Raw genomic sequence first — 15,196 nt, 5'->3', positions numbered from 1 at the left:
TCAGGTGAGGTGGTACGGGCTTGCTTCCTCTGGCGGCAACGCATGGGGCCGTTTTGGTTCGCGGAAAGCACGTCTGATTGTGGATGGACGATTGAACCATTCTTCTAGGCGACGTTGGTTCGCGGAAGTTCTCCTGAGCTTGATAGTTCGTGGAAAGGGTTCTTCTAAAGTCGCACACACACAAAGGGACCTGTAAGCACTGCGGGGCGCCAGCCAGACCGGCAACCCCTCGATACAACCACAACAAATTGGGAATTCACCCTTCGTTTCCACGAGGCATGGTGGTCGAGTATTTTTTTTGCACAGGGTGCTACACGCCAACCGTAACAGCATCTCCGGCGGGGGAGGAAGATCCCGACGCGTAGGGGCCAGCAGCCACTGAACGAGGGATCGTCGTTTCAATAGCAGAATTTCCCTCAGGGGTGACAAACCCTTGGTTCGTAGCTGGTAGATTCCTGGGAGTCGTTCATCAATCCTCGTGGCGCTCTTGTGTCTTTTCTCCCTGGTCCGGTCCGGTGAAACTGGACTTGCAAATAGGTCTCGCAACTTTTCGTCTCCTGTTTGGGCAAGCAATCACTCCAGAGCAGCGCCGGACCCGCTACCACAAAGCAGCGAGCACAAGGCCCCCTTCCTCCCCCAAAATACACCGGGCTTTAAAAAAAAAAAAAGAAAACCCGCTACTGCTTTCCCATTCCTTTCGCGCGTCCTCCCCCACTGAACACTAAAAACAGCCATTTCTTGAAAGCGTTAAGACGTGATTACTAAAATCAGCTAACAATCAACTAGCACTTCGCAATAAAAAGAACGTATGAACAAACGTAAAAATGCCACGGAAACCCGAATGAGCATGAGGCTTTTGTTACTCTAAGGGCAACGACTCAGACCGTCGGCATTGTCGTTAAGCTTACCCTTCTTGTAGCAAATATCGAAGGTGTACTGTTGAAGAGCCAAGCTCCAGCGCAAAAGACGACCGTTTTTCGTAGACATGGACTGCAGCCATATGAGGGGACAGTGGTCAGTCTCTATGGTGAACCTTGAACCAGCGATATAGCAAGCTAGCTTCTGCACTGCCCATACTACGCAGGCGCATTCCTTTTCTGATGCACTGTATGCTTCCTCACGAACTGAAAGCTTTCTACTGGCGTACAGTACAGGGTGTTCGTTCTCGTCATCTCTCTTTTGACAAAGCACTACATACACTGGTCGCTGGCATCACACTGAAGAATGAATGACTTAGTAGTGGGGCGCGTTCAACACTGGCTGACTCGTTAGTGCTTTCTTCAGCATACTAAAAGGCTTTTCTTTTGCCTCATCCCACTTTACCGTTTGTGGTTCTGTTTTTCTGAAAGCATCTGTTAAAGAACTTGCAATCTCGGAATAACGCGGGATATATCTTTGGTAATAACCTGCAAAGCCAAGGAATGACCTGATGTTCCTCTTAGTGCGTGGTTGCGGGCAGTTGTCTATTGCGGTCAGTTTAACCTCGGAAGGCCGACGATGGCCTTGCCCTATTACGTGACCTAGATAAGTATACCTCCGCGCGCCCTAATTGACATTTGGGAGCCTTGACAGTCAAGTTGGCCTCTCGTAGACGACACAACACGGTTCGCAAGTGTTGCATATGGTCCGCCCATGATGAAGAAAAGATTGCTATATCATCGAGATACGGAAGTGCAAAGTCCTCCGTTGGTCCATAATGCTAGAGAAACAATAGGGAGCATTCTTCAATCCAAAGCTCAGGACTTTCGGCCGAAAGGTTCCCATCGGGGAAATAAACGCAAGCCTGCTTGCCTTCTCGGTCAACGGAACCTGCCAGTAGCCACTGACTAAATCGACCGTAGAGATGAAATTAGCACTGCTCACTCTCTCAAGCCTTCTTTTGATATGCGGTATTGGAAGGTTTGGTCCTTCGTGATTAAGTTGAGCTGGCGATAGTCGATACACGGTCGCGGCTCCTTTCCTGGGACGTCAACCAAGATTATAGGCGAGGTTTTATCACTCTCTCCTCGCTCGAATACACCTAGTTCTAACATCTTGTTTACTTCAGCGGCCATGACTTGACGCTGACGAGGTGAAACGCGATAAGCTTTCGAACGAGCCGGGTCCGATGAGCTTAACTCGATATCGTGAACGATCTCAGTGATCCTGCCAGGTGTGTCTGAAAATATGTCTTTAAATTCAAGCACGAGTTCCCTCAGTTCGGCCCTTTGATTGGGATTCAACTTTGCCTGCTCTACTAACTTGTCAATGTTCTCGTGAATGTCTTTTGCCCCCGTTATTGATGTTAACTCCGGAAAGTCGACAGGCATCTCCTCAGGTTGGTTAAGGGACATGTTAACAATGGCCTCCCTCTGCTGGTAGGTTTTCAGTAGATTGCTGTGGTGCACTTGTGGTGTCCTTCTCTTTCCCGGTACCGTGAATACGTAGTTTGTTTCAGATAATTTCTGAATTATGTCAACCGGTCCTTCCCATTGAACCTGTAGTTTGTTTTTCAATGAGTGTTTCAGGATCATTACCTTTTCCTCAACTTGAAAGCGTCGCGTCCGAGCCGTCCTGTCATAGTGATCCTTAGCATTGCTTTGTGCCTTACGCATTTCCTGCTCAGCAACCATTGTGGCAGGGCTTACGTTCAATAACTTTCTCCTGCAATCTGCCTCTCGAGACATTTCAGGCTCCGTCGCTTGCATGACCCTTTCATTAGCTGGTGCACTTTCCGCATTATCCCGTATAGGGCTGTCCTGTTTGGTGCTGAGTGACGAATCCTCCGTCAAACCTGTTTCCTACACCACTGGACATTCGTACACTGCCGTGGACGCGAGCTCCCTTGCCTTGGAACGAGTTGGGGCTTGCACTGTTCCCTCACTCTTGCGTCGTAGCAAATCCTCCGATTTGTTAGAAAACAAATACGGATATTGCGGCGGGAGATGTGCCGAGACGGCGGCTTCAGTGTCCACTACTACAAAAGGGCCTTCGATACGAATCTTGGCCACAGGGAGACAAACACTGGAGGTTTCTACGGCTTGCCTTATCGAATCATTCTCCCGTAAACTGGCCTTTCTCTACGTACGATGGATGCACCACGTCCATTGTGGCTGCCGAGTCGCGTAGCACCCGACACGGTTTGCCGTTTACCATGAGGTCTCGAATGTACGGTTCCAGCAAGTTCAGATTTTCCAAGTTACTACTTAGTGACATCAACACTAGTTTGGGATTTCTGCATCCCACGGAGATATGCCCCGTTTGCTGGCAGTTGTAGCAAACTACTGGTTTCTTTGCCTCGAAAGCTTTTTTCTTTTGCCTTTCTGCCCTCTGTTCGGGTGACTCCTCCTTTCCCTTGCTGTTCTCGTCACTAATTTTCACCGAATCTGACCTTTCCTTGTATTTATATTGACTAGATTTTGACCATCGCTCTGGCTTGCCGGGTCTGTATTTATTCATCTCCTTCTGAGGAGCTTCGTTGCCTTCGAACGCACGGCGAGTTACGTACTCCTCAGCGAGATTGGCCGCTCTCGTGATAGTGTCTACGCCTGGCCTATCCTGAACCCAATACTTGATGTTTACTGGCAGCCGGCGGTATAGAACTGTTCTAAAGCAACGCACTGCATTGTCTTTTCGGCGTCGCCGAGTGCACCCTCTTCTCTGAGCCATTCCTTCAGGTTTACCTCCAAGGTGTATGCGAAATCTGAGTATGACTCACTTTTGGTCATCTCGACTTCCCTGAATTTTTACCTGAATGCTTCTGCTGATAATCTATACTTTTTAAGCAGATTCGCTTTGACTTCATCGAAGTCGTCTGCTTCTTCTTTCCCCATGCGGACAATGATATCAGCTACCTCCGGTGGCAGTAACATAAGCAAGCGTTACGGCCACTTGTTTCTCGTGAATGTTGCCTTTTCACACGTGCACTCAAATTGTACCAGACAAAGACCTATGACCCCTCCTACTGCGTAGGGTGCCATCAAGTCTGTCATTCTGCGCTCGCTTCCACGTGCCTCTGTGCTAGGTCCTTCAGCAGTTTGAGCTTTCAGCAACTCAATCTCTAAGCGCTTCATTTCGAGTGCGTCGCGTGCAACACGCTTGCGCTCTTCCTTTTCCTCTGGGCGCTTATGCTCTTCCTTTTCTTCTACACGCTTGCGCTCTTCTTTTTCCTCTAGGCGCTTACGCTCTTCCTCTGCAATGCTCTCTAGGCATTCCTTCTGTTCATCGTCGCCTGCCCCACTCGCTTCGATCGCCTCAATGATCTCCGGCTTTCTTTTTGATTCGGCAATTTGGAGGCCCAACACTCTGGTCAAGCTAAACAATTCCGGCTTCTTTAGTGCTTTCAAGTTCATGGCTGCCCTTAGTACTGCTAACTCTTCCCTCTATAACAACATCGACGTACTCAAAACTTCCGTCAACGGTTAAAGAAAAATCACTGCTCTGTACTTCTCCAAAAAATGCGTAAAGCCTAGTGATATCTTAGTGAAGAAAAGCCGTGCACTCACCATATGCAGTCATGAATCCTGACACCGTCCTTCCGAACCTTGTCACCAGGACGAAGAGGCTACGATCTCGTAGATGTCGTCCAAAGTTGGGGTCTACAGGGTTGCGTATCCCAATCGCTGCCGACCAGTTTGTTGCGTACTCCAGGGTAGCGTATGGTACTAGTGACGAGTTGTTGTGACGCCTGTTTATTGAAGCTCGACCGACGTTACCATTCGGTAGCGTGGCGTTGTCGGCGGGCTGCAGGCATCTGGTAGACCATGGCGACCAGGCAAGGACGAGACGATTTCTAGCGCGAAACTTACACGGCTTATTCAAAGGTTGGTGAAAGATGATAAGAAGAGAATGAAGTGTGTAAAAAAATCCCCCACAGTGGGTGTGCGCCATCGCATGGAATACCATACCATACCATACCAATACATATCGGAGCCCCTCTAAATAGGCTCTCTAAAATCGTGGGCGGGATCTTGCTCACGTCGACGTCACGGGACAGGCACAGAATCTGGTTTGTGGATGGGCGCCTCCCACTTTCAGTGAGCCGGTACGGGCCCGCCTCCGTAGATACCAAGCCGCAGCAAGGAAAGGGCGTCGCGCGTCTGGTTGAGGAAAGACGGCTGATCCACTGTCCCAGCTGACGGTGTAAGTGCTCGTCGTGGCTTGATCTTTTCTTCTAGGCGACGTTGATTCACGAAAGTTCTCTTGTAGCTCTTGACAGTTCGAGGAAAGGGTCCCTCTAAAGTCGCACACACACAAAATGGGCCTGTAAACACTGCGGGGCGTCCGCCAGACCGGCATCCACTCGAGACAACCATGGTGAATTAGGAAGTCACACTTCGTTTCGATGAGGCATGGTGGTCGAGAATCCTTTTTGCACGGGATGCTAGACGCCAACCGTAACAGAGCTTGCTTCCGCATGGGGCAACCCGCAGGAGTGGTCGGAGATGGTGCTGCTGATTCATACTCCCAGGTGAGGTGGTACGGGCTTGCTTCCTCTAGGGCGGCAACCCGCGGGGCCTGTTTGGTTCGCGGAAAGCGCGTCTGATTGTGGATGGGCGATTGAGCCATTCTTCTAGGCGACGTTGGTTCGCGGAAGTTCTCCTGTAGAGCTTGACAGTTCGTGGAAAGGGTCCCTCTAATGTCGCACACACACAAAGGTGCCTGTAAGCACTGCGGGGCTCCAGCCAGACCGGCTACCCCTCGAGGCGACCACAACAAATTGGGAATTCACCCTTCGTTTCAATGAGACATGGTGGTCGAGCATCCTTTTTGCACGCCAACCCTAACACGCCACAGAACCACTGGCCGTATATCATAGCGATCACAAAGCGATGGTCACCTTCGTGACCAAATAATAAATCCAGAAAAGCAAACAAAAAAGGGTTAAAAATAAAAAAAGCATTGAGTATGCAATTAAATAAAACAGCAACAAAATTGTGAGAAAACGAAACTCATTGTGGTATGTGTCTTTTATTTTCATTCAACATATTTATTACGATCTATACAGCTCCGCAGGTCATCCACCTTCACAGAGTGGAATGGGTCTGAATTTTTTCAGATCCCGAGTGATGCCGAGCGGAGTGCTTCCCCTCTCTTTCCCCACACGCCAACATGCCGCCCGAAGCTGGAGGCTTGAAATGCCCTTGAAATTCAAGGCATACTGTAGCAATCCAGTCTTTGATCGTTGTGTCACTCCCTGTACACTAAAGACGTGGCACAGCATACGCGCCGGTTTGGAAGCATGTATCTGACATAGCGATGGAGTGCGTGTCGATTCTAGCAAATCTACAGAGCAGCTATTCTCGCGCGCTGCTTGTGCGGCCATTCAAATAAGGTGCCGGTTTCGCCCAAACGCCCAGCCAATTGACATTCCTTCGCTCTGCAGAAAACAGCATGTGGTTTAAAATCTTAAACCAGTAATTTTCTTTTCCCCTGTGCATACTGCAATTTCTTGCATAGTTCAGTTGGACTGGTCAGCTTTCACTTTAGCGATTTTAACCCCGTGTCGCAGAAAATCCGTCGTCGGACCATGTCGGAGGTGGTTTCGGCAAAAAGATTTTCGAAGCACCCATACCCAGGCCCTTCATGTGGCGCAAGGAAGCTACTGAACTAATTGAATTTCTCAAGGTAAAATACGTAGAAAAATCGTTAAGTAAGACTTACACGCAACCTAAAGACATGATCGTGTCGGATTGTAATTTGACTATACGAGAAAAAATAATTCTGTTAGGCGAAAACTCAAACAAACCCCATTTCCAACGTTTCTGCCATTCATAGACCGACCATGGAGTCCGCCATCAACGCGCGCCGGCACGTGCGTATCTCGGAGGCCACGGAGCGGCGTGCCCGGTTCCTTGCAATGCCTCCAGATGGCGCTCACCTAAGCCGCATCGCGATGGCACTCGATGGTAACCAAAGGTCAGTGGGACGCCTCGCACTGGGCGCTCACGGGAAGACTTCAAGTGAAGCTGTGCAGGGTAATATGGGCTGGACTAGTTTTGAAGTGAGGGAAGCTCAAAGTAAAATTGATTATGAAGAACGACTGAGGAATATGGAAGAAAGTAAATGGGCTGGGGGAGTGTTGAGGTATCTGTACAGGAAAAACATTGATTCACAGTGGAGGAAAATAACTAGGAAGCTTACCAGCAAGTATGCGGCCTGTAGGGCGAGCAACACAGCAACAAAGAACGTCAAGCGGAAAGTCAGAGAGGCTGAAATAATATCATGGGTAGCGGCAATGGAAAAGAAACCTGCCATGAGTAACTACTTAACAGGAAAAAAAAACGAAATCAGGAAAGAAACAATTTATGATAACCCAAAGGGAAGCTCATTATTTTTCGAAGCGAGATCAGGACGCCTTTGAACACGCACCCATAAAGCAAGATATTGTTAGCCAGAACGAAATGAAGGAAATAAAGGAAAAAATCACAGCCCAAGCACTCCGTACGGACGGTTAACCAGAGAAACTGAAGTGTGCGGGCCCCGGTGTTTTTACTGGGTTAATCCCGATGGTTAATTAAACGACGGCTTGGTTGGCTGCCGGATTCTCGGTACGCAGTTGCTGCTTGCAGTCGCCTGCACGACCCTCTTCTTGTGCCGGGGCTGCAGCATCGGGATAATGTAGACGAGCTCGTTCCCGTTCTGCTCGCGGCTTTACTGATCTAAAGCTGTGCTTCTCAGGAGTACGTATGACACGTCGCCTACCCGTGTCGGAGCCGGAGAGAAACTGCTGTGCAGCGCTCGGCCGCTCGGCTGCGACGGAGAGCAACGACGTCACTACTGGTGCAGCCAATCGCGCGCCTCTCTTAGGCTTTTTTTTGCGTCGGAGGAGTTTTCGGCGTACAGGCGACAGACGGACGAACGAATCGACTAGCCATCGTGATCGAGCTACATCGTGATCTACATCGAGATCATCGTGATCTACATCGAGATCTACATCGTGATCTACATCGAGCTACATCGAGATCGGAAACATCGTGATCGAGCTAGTGCCTTATCTACCGCGCTTCGGCCGAAGTAACACGTCGCGTTTGGTGTTGGTCGGAAACAAGCTGTGATAGCTGTTGTCTTAGCGTAGATAAAGTGCAAGGATGGTTCCTTCTCTTTTTTTTTTGTTTGCCGCAAAACCTTTCACCACAAAAGCGAATTGACAATGTCAGGCAAATGTTTAAAGGTGCGTTTTGTTTCGTCCTAAGCGCCATGTCTTTCTCTAATGAGCAGAAGGTAAAAATGATCCTTGCCTTCGCAGCTGCAAATGACAAGAAGAGGAAGGCCGCAAATATATATCAGTCATGAAAGTCATGGAGCACCAGCACCCAGCAGCAGCCGAGCACGAAACAGGCTGGATGCGACTTTTCATGAGCAATAGATCGCAATGCACGGGCCTGTAAATTAGCAGGCTAGGTCACCTGACGTCTCTCCACTCGAGTTCTTTCTTTGGGGTTATGTGAAAGATCGTACTTACATGATCGAGACGAACGTCAGATTAGCTCAATACAAGGATAACGGATGTCCGCCGTAGAATTCAAGCGTCGGTCATCAAGAAAGCCACTGAAGATGTGATAAAGCGGACTCAGTATATATTGCGTACCAGCAGAAGTACACCTATTCGAACGCGTCCTCTAAGCTGGCGTTTCACGGCGCTTTCGAATTCATAGGTAATAAGGACACACTGAAATATGATGTATATTTTGCTTGTTTTTGTGTAGGCGTTCCGATTGCCAGTTAGGCTCATTTAGAAGTGGTTATTTACTTTATTGAACACATCGGTTTTGCCTTTTCTCAACACATATGTCGCTTCCCGGTCTGCTTATTTCGCTTTTATTTTATGCCATGAACCTGTTTTTGCAGAATGTATACACTCTCATAAAAATTAAAACCGTCACTTTAATTCGGCTTTGGTCCGAAGCAAGTTTCTGGCGCGAAATATACCTGCGCGCGCACTCTGTCGATGCGGTGGGAGCGAAGCCGGGATTTTGAAACATGCTATGCCTATTACATTGCTTTTCGCGTTTCGTGCGTGGTGAGAGCGGCGCTTCGGCCGCGTTATATCAAGGGGCTTTTGTTATCAATGCGATCACTCGGCCTTGAGAGACGGATAATAAGTGTGACGTAGAGAGGAAGGACCAGCTGCAAAGCCGCGAAACCTGCTCTTCGTGCTCCTTCCGTACCATTATCAAGGTGATGCACTGTCTCTTCGGATTTGCGACAGACAATGCAGTTGCTTTCAATCAGCTTATTAGAGGGCGCTGCTTTAGGAGCGTAGTCAGGTGGTATTTTTCATATTTCGTGAGGTTTGTTTGCCAGTCGGAAAAAATTGCACACAATTAGTACGTCCCTGAAAACACAGCAGTTAGATGTCATTTGGGGGTACCTGGGGGGGGGGTGCACGCAAATGCCTCATTGACACTTTGATAATAGTTAGATGTCATTTGGGGGTACCGGGGGGGGGGGAGGCGGGGTGCACGCAAATGCCTTATTGACACTTTGATAATAGTTAGATGTCATTTGGGGGTACCGGGGGGGGGGGTGCACGCAAATGCCTCATTGACACTTTGATAATAGTTAGATGTCATTTGGGGGTACCGGGGGGGGGGAGGCGGGGTGCACGCAAATGCCTCATTGACACTTTGATAATAGTTAGATGTCATTTGGGGGTACCGGGGGGGGGGGTGCACGCAAATGCCTCATTGACACTTTGATAATAGTTAGATGTCATTTGGGGGTACCGGGGGGGGGGGAGGCGGGGTGCACGCAAATGCCTCATTGACACGTTGATAATTAGGACAGTACTTATCGAATTATATAATTAATTGCAGTTGTCGAATTAAATTTCAGGAACGAAAGAATTACTGGCGGCTACTCCACTGTACTGGAAACAATATGCACTGGGTTTTCTTTGAGTAATGCAACTGCTCTTCTTTAAGTATTGGTGCATGATAGTTGGTTCACCCTGTATAATCCACTCAGTAACCGAAATGAGGCCAAGCCGGATTCACTTGAAAACAGAATCAACAGCAGTCATGCGCAGAAGCGCTTATACTTCGACTCACAGAAAAAGACAAAAAAAAAAAACAAAAGACAGAGAGAGGCTGCAGTTTCTCCGGAAAGGCGAAGCAGTATTAGTGATAGCGAAGTACAAAACAATTTCACGAAGGAAGATTACACCGCCGAGAGAGGCTAGATTCTTGGTGGTGCGAGAGGACTCAGGATGTGAAACTGAACTGTCTCGTACTATGAGGTCTTGTATATACTCATATAAGGCCGTCACTTCAGTGAACAATTCTTCGAGGTCACACGAAGTTTCTTCAAATGCAGAATATATATATATATATATATATATATATATATATATATATATATATATATATATATATATATATATATATATATATATATGGGGTTCAGAAAGCTAGTCGCCCCCCCCCCCGGGAACAATGAAAGCTTTCCGCCTATGCACCCATGTGTTTTCCTCGTTACGCTGTTTGACGAGTACGGTAATTACCTCCTAGACTTCTTTCAGGCCTGCGCATCACGTGCCTTGACGTCAGCTACGTCACCACTGCCCGGCCAAGACGACGCGACTCCGACAAATCTCCCCAGCAGCTTGCTGCCCAGCGCTCGCTACGTAGACGCGCACAGGGCTTGCACGAAGCTACGCATCTGCTTTTTTTCTTTTTTTTAGTGTGGTGAAGAAGTGGCGTGTAAAAATGATGGCTTACCATTGAGGTGTGAAAAAAGACAAAATTATAAAGAGAAAAAGGACGAGAACGCTCGAAAGATACCGTCTCATTGCGTTCGCTCCCGGTACACAGAGGAGCTCATGTGTACAAATGCAAAATTCAGAGAAAGTTCACAAACAGGGACAAAACTTTATTTTGTGCACTCATGATCAAAGCACAAGAAACAACAGCCAAGAACAACCGTTTCTCATTTTCACTTCTTCGCAGTTGTCTTTAATTTACGTGCATTTGCATCAGCTTTTGCAGCAGCAGCAGTCGTGTCATTTCTGTTCTTGCAATAATTTTTGAGGATTATGTTTGTGGCACACCTTGCTAACATGCCAACCACAAGGTCAGGTTCATGGCCATATCCATATATATGTAGTTCGTCGAAGTCTGGCAGGTTTTCAATTATAAGGTACTTCACAACGTCCCTGTGATTTGACATCTCCAGGAACAGCGTGGAATGTTCGGGCTGCAACAGTTTGGTTACAACTACTTCGGCGTGCACTACAATGGTAATTACACATGCACTAGGAAACATTAGCCCCCCTCGATTGCAGTTCCATGTGAGAGAGTGTATATCTGTGTCTATCTCAGCATCTCTCTCAACAATCAACTTCTCCTTGCAGTTATCACACTTCAAGACCCTCAATACAGAGTGCGCACAAACGCCTGCCACATAGCCAAACGCAGCCACACGTGAGCTCAGCTTGTCCAGGTCAACAGACTCGACGGTGTTAAGAACGGCCAGCTGCAGTGCAAGTTTGCCAGCCATTTAGGCCAGCGGTGGCAACCTCATATTGGAATGCCGCGGCCAACCTCTAGCCACGGTGTGACTAAGTCGACATTGTGTCGGGAACAATACGCACGTCCTCCACTCTCCGTCGCTTCAGCTAGGATGCGTTTGACGAAGCAGGCTTTGTGCTGAAACCGCCACCGTTACGCTCTAGCCTCGCCGCCGTTGTGACTGAAGGAGTTCGACGAAGCAGGCTTTGTGCGCAACACGACACGACAACGCGGACCTAATCTGCTACGGGTGGGGGAGTTGCCGCGGGAACGTCGTCGTGGGCTCCTTCCCACGCACCAACCAAGACGCAAGACAATGTGCTACTCGGGCGCGCTACCCGAGACGGCTCTGAGTTCTACGAAATTCGTGTGGTGTCGGTTTCGGACCGTGAATACGTGTGTGTGTGTGTGCATGTGTGTGTGTGTAAACCGTCCCGCGGAGAGGCGGCTAGTTTACGAGAACTAAGGGCCGATTTACGCTCGAGCCGCCCGTCGCCGCAAGCCGCACCGCACGCTTGCGGTTGCGCGAAAAATTGCACGTATCCGGCACATGTGCACAAATTACCGTTTACATTGTGTACACAGTGTATACCTTACACATTGTAAACCGGAATTTATGCACAAGTGTTTGATACGTGCCATCTTTTGCGCGACCGCACGCGTGCGGTGCGGACTGCGGCGATGGGCGGCTCGAGCGTAAATCGGCCCTAAACGAACGTTCGCGTCACCTTGTATCGCGGGAGGACCGAGTGTTTAAAAACTGCTGTTGTGCGGATGCTCGACACACTTTCTTAAGCAGTCATGTTAGACTGACGTACTTTCTCTCGCAGTCATGCTAGACTGATGAACTGCATGTAATTACTGTAAATAAACCCATATTCCTCGTTCTCGATGAGAAGCAGTCCTTGCCTTCATCAACGTCCTCAGCGTGGATAAGTTGGACGACGGCATGGGCCAGCTACCTTAGAATTCATGCCGGACTCCAATCTTGATAACGGATCAAGAGCGATGGGATTGAGCCCCCAATCCTGACAACGGTAATGTCGAAATGCGACAAGGGTGCGGCACTCTGAGCAGAAACATTATCAATGTCGAACAGGTCGTCATCGCTTACTACAGGGAGGGTGTTCTGTAGTCGAAGTCTGCCTTCACATTCATAGAATGTCCGATGATAATGTGATAATGACCTCCTGCTGTCTGCCTGTACTGGCCGAACCTATGTTCGAGACCATCTGTCTGTACCTTCCCAAGAAGCACGTATTGTGGCTAAGTTCAACAATGCAGTACTTCGTGAATTCCAGCAAAGCGTAGGCTGAATGCCTCAAAGCAGTAAGAGTTTTTCTTGTCAGAGTGCCATTTTCATGCTCATAAAACTCCCACACATCCAGCCAAGTCACCAAGGCATCTAGAAAGGTCAACTTAGGGTCATCTGTCAAGCACGAAACTGGCTGCTCGTACACATGGCGATGATGATAGCCTTGGTGCGGTGTTTTAACATTGACAATTTTCGACCATCGACCTATTATCCTGACAAAATTCGCAGCCTCCTTAGCATGTGGAAATGCTGGTAAGTCACTGTGGGCATCTAATGCTTCAGCCACAAATTCATTAAACACTTGTAAAGTGAGCTTGACATTCTGTCTCTCTAAGTTGCTAGAGTTCAGTGCTTTTGAGGAGGTGGTAACTGTATTTTAGGAGCTGCGAAGTTTCAAGTTCATGCAGCTCGCATAGCTCTTTGAATGATGCCCACTGTATGGGGTCATGATGCACAGTGTTCATTGATAGATCAACCAGCGAAAAATAAAGGTTTCTTCCTGGATTTTTTTGGTTTAACCAATTGTTTCTAATGCACTTTAGCAAATGCACGGCATCGACAACATAAAATAAAGGCCGCGATGTGTCAGCTGGATTCAGATAGGCGATTCTCAGCTTGGGAGGACTTGAAAACATACTAAGTGCTTTCCTGTTGATCAAATTATTATCCGAAACAACAACTAGCAATCTGCAACCTATTTTTTCAAGCCCTAAGATAACTTCCTTTAACACCTTGTGCAGAGACTCTGCGTTCAGTGTGCGCACAGGGAGAATGTGAACAACTTCCCGAAAAGAACTAAGCATGCTTTGCAATATCAACACGTGTGCGGATGTAGCGGCCACATCGGAGTTTGCCGCTACTCCACTGATATTTCCACCTTTGTAGTCATAAAATGGTTGGATATTAACTTCATCTACCATCAAAACAATGGCTTTTTTCATGTTGCTTCACCTGTTTTGATCTGTGGGTGATGTACTTAAGAAAATTCTGATGTCGCGATTCATGCTGTGGGGACAACTCAAATGAAGAACACACTTTTCTTATCGTACTCGGATGTGGCAAGACCAGAAAATCTGAGGAACTTGTATGCGTGAGGGGATATGGTGTGCAAAATGCAAGCGGGTACCATAACCTCTGATGAATACTGCACGCGTTCTTTTACAAGCAGTGTCACCTGTTCTTTCAAAAATCTAACCATATCCCTTTTGCTCTCTGTGATACGTTGCTCTATTTTTTCCAGAAGGATACAAACAATATGTGGAATTCCATCAGACGGACACTCGGAGCTCTCAATGTGTTGCATCCGATTCAGCAGTTCAAGGAGAACATTGACATCCTTGATCTCATTTGGAACCACGTAATTTCCAAAACGCTTTAGGCGTCTGCTGCGGAAGCACGCGCTTATCTTCGTACCAACGGAGACGGTCACAGATGAGTGCAAAACAGGTTCGCTCTCGTTCACAATGTTTAAAAACAGTGTGCGGTTGGGGCGATGAATAACCGTCCACACATCAGGCCCGTACACTGTCTTCAACCGTGCTCTCAGTTCAGGAAGGTAGGAAAAAGTACGCTGAATTTCTTCACTCTGGTAGCATGCTGCGGATTCGGCAATCGCACGAGCGAGGTCGAATGCTTCTCGGCGGATCCGTTTGCTCTCTGGTGTTAGCCTGGAAGAGCAGCCGTCTTGTGTCGACAAGTACGATGGGCATCCCGGAAAAAGGGTAGGCACTGATCCTTGGCGAAGACGTGGTGCTTTCAAAGAAACTTCAAGTACTCGCCCTGTCCTAGGATCCGTGTACGAAGTCTTTCGTTCAAGGCATGATTCATCGAAGTGCAGCGCGCATACCTGCATTCAAAGAAACCAAAATACGTGCCACATATGGGTCTCGTTTGACCGAAAATGAATAATCGCGTTTGCATTTCAAAGACACTATAGAAGTGCCGTGTAACAAAAAAATTTCTTACCTTGTTATTCTCTGTAGGAGCAAAATCCTTCCGCGGAATCGCGCTCAGGCACTTCGTGCGCAGCACTTCGTCCTTCTGGAAGGAAAATACTTGGGCCTTTTCCCCTGTTCTGTAATTACTTGAACATGCCGGCACACAGCCCTTGTTCGGCATGTGAAGATCGGCATATGCCGCAAAACTTGGGCGAACGGCAACCAAATAAGGCGAAAAAATCGCACACAACTGCAGCACACACACAGCACACAAAGCAAATATGGCGCGCGGCGGGTATGTGCGCCGGTGCAGACGGGGTGAGCGAGAGGTAATGGCGAGACGGAATGGACGGACGGCCCATGGGACGGGAGGAATTGACGTCACGACGGAAGGCACAGGCCTTAAAACTTGTCTAGGAGGTAATGGTACGGTGCGTGTGGCCACCTTCTTAAGC

The 15,196-nt window shown here is 48.3% G+C and overlaps 1 protein-coding gene across 1 annotated transcript; it reads right to left on the bottom strand.

The window, feature by feature from the left end:
• Nucleotides 1–13,691: 13,691 nt before the first annotated feature.
• LOC142572502 (uncharacterized) lies at nucleotides 13,692–14,994 on the bottom strand. Its single transcript, XM_075681673.1, has 2 exons — nucleotides 14,770–14,994; nucleotides 13,692–14,650 (listed from the first exon to the last, which is right to left on the bottom strand). Exons 1-2 carry the CDS (start codon nucleotides 14,920–14,922, stop codon nucleotides 13,823–13,825), a joined length of 981 nt encoding a protein of 326 aa, XP_075537788.1. The 5' UTR covers nucleotides 14,923–14,994; the 3' UTR covers nucleotides 13,692–13,822.
• Between the last annotated feature and the right edge of the window lie 202 nt (nucleotides 14,995–15,196).

This window comes from Dermacentor variabilis, chromosome 1 (assembly GCF_050947875.1).
Source record: "Dermacentor variabilis isolate Ectoservices chromosome 1, ASM5094787v1, whole genome shotgun sequence".
NCBI classification, from domain to species: Eukaryota; Metazoa; Arthropoda; class Arachnida; order Ixodida; family Ixodidae; genus Dermacentor; species Dermacentor variabilis.
This window is presented reverse-complemented; position numbering and strand designations above follow the sequence as displayed.

What these genes read in the sequence shown, in the direction of transcription:
- LOC142572502 (XM_075681673.1), bottom strand. Translation starts at nt 14,922, where the DNA reads ATGCCGAACAAGGGCTGTGTGCCGGCATGTTCAAGTAATTACAGAACA. An exon ending in CTCCTACAGAGAATAACAAG is followed by an intron (nt 14,651 to 14,769) that starts GTAAGAAATTTT and finishes CTTTGAATGCAG; the next exon opens with GTATGCGCGCTGCACTTCGA.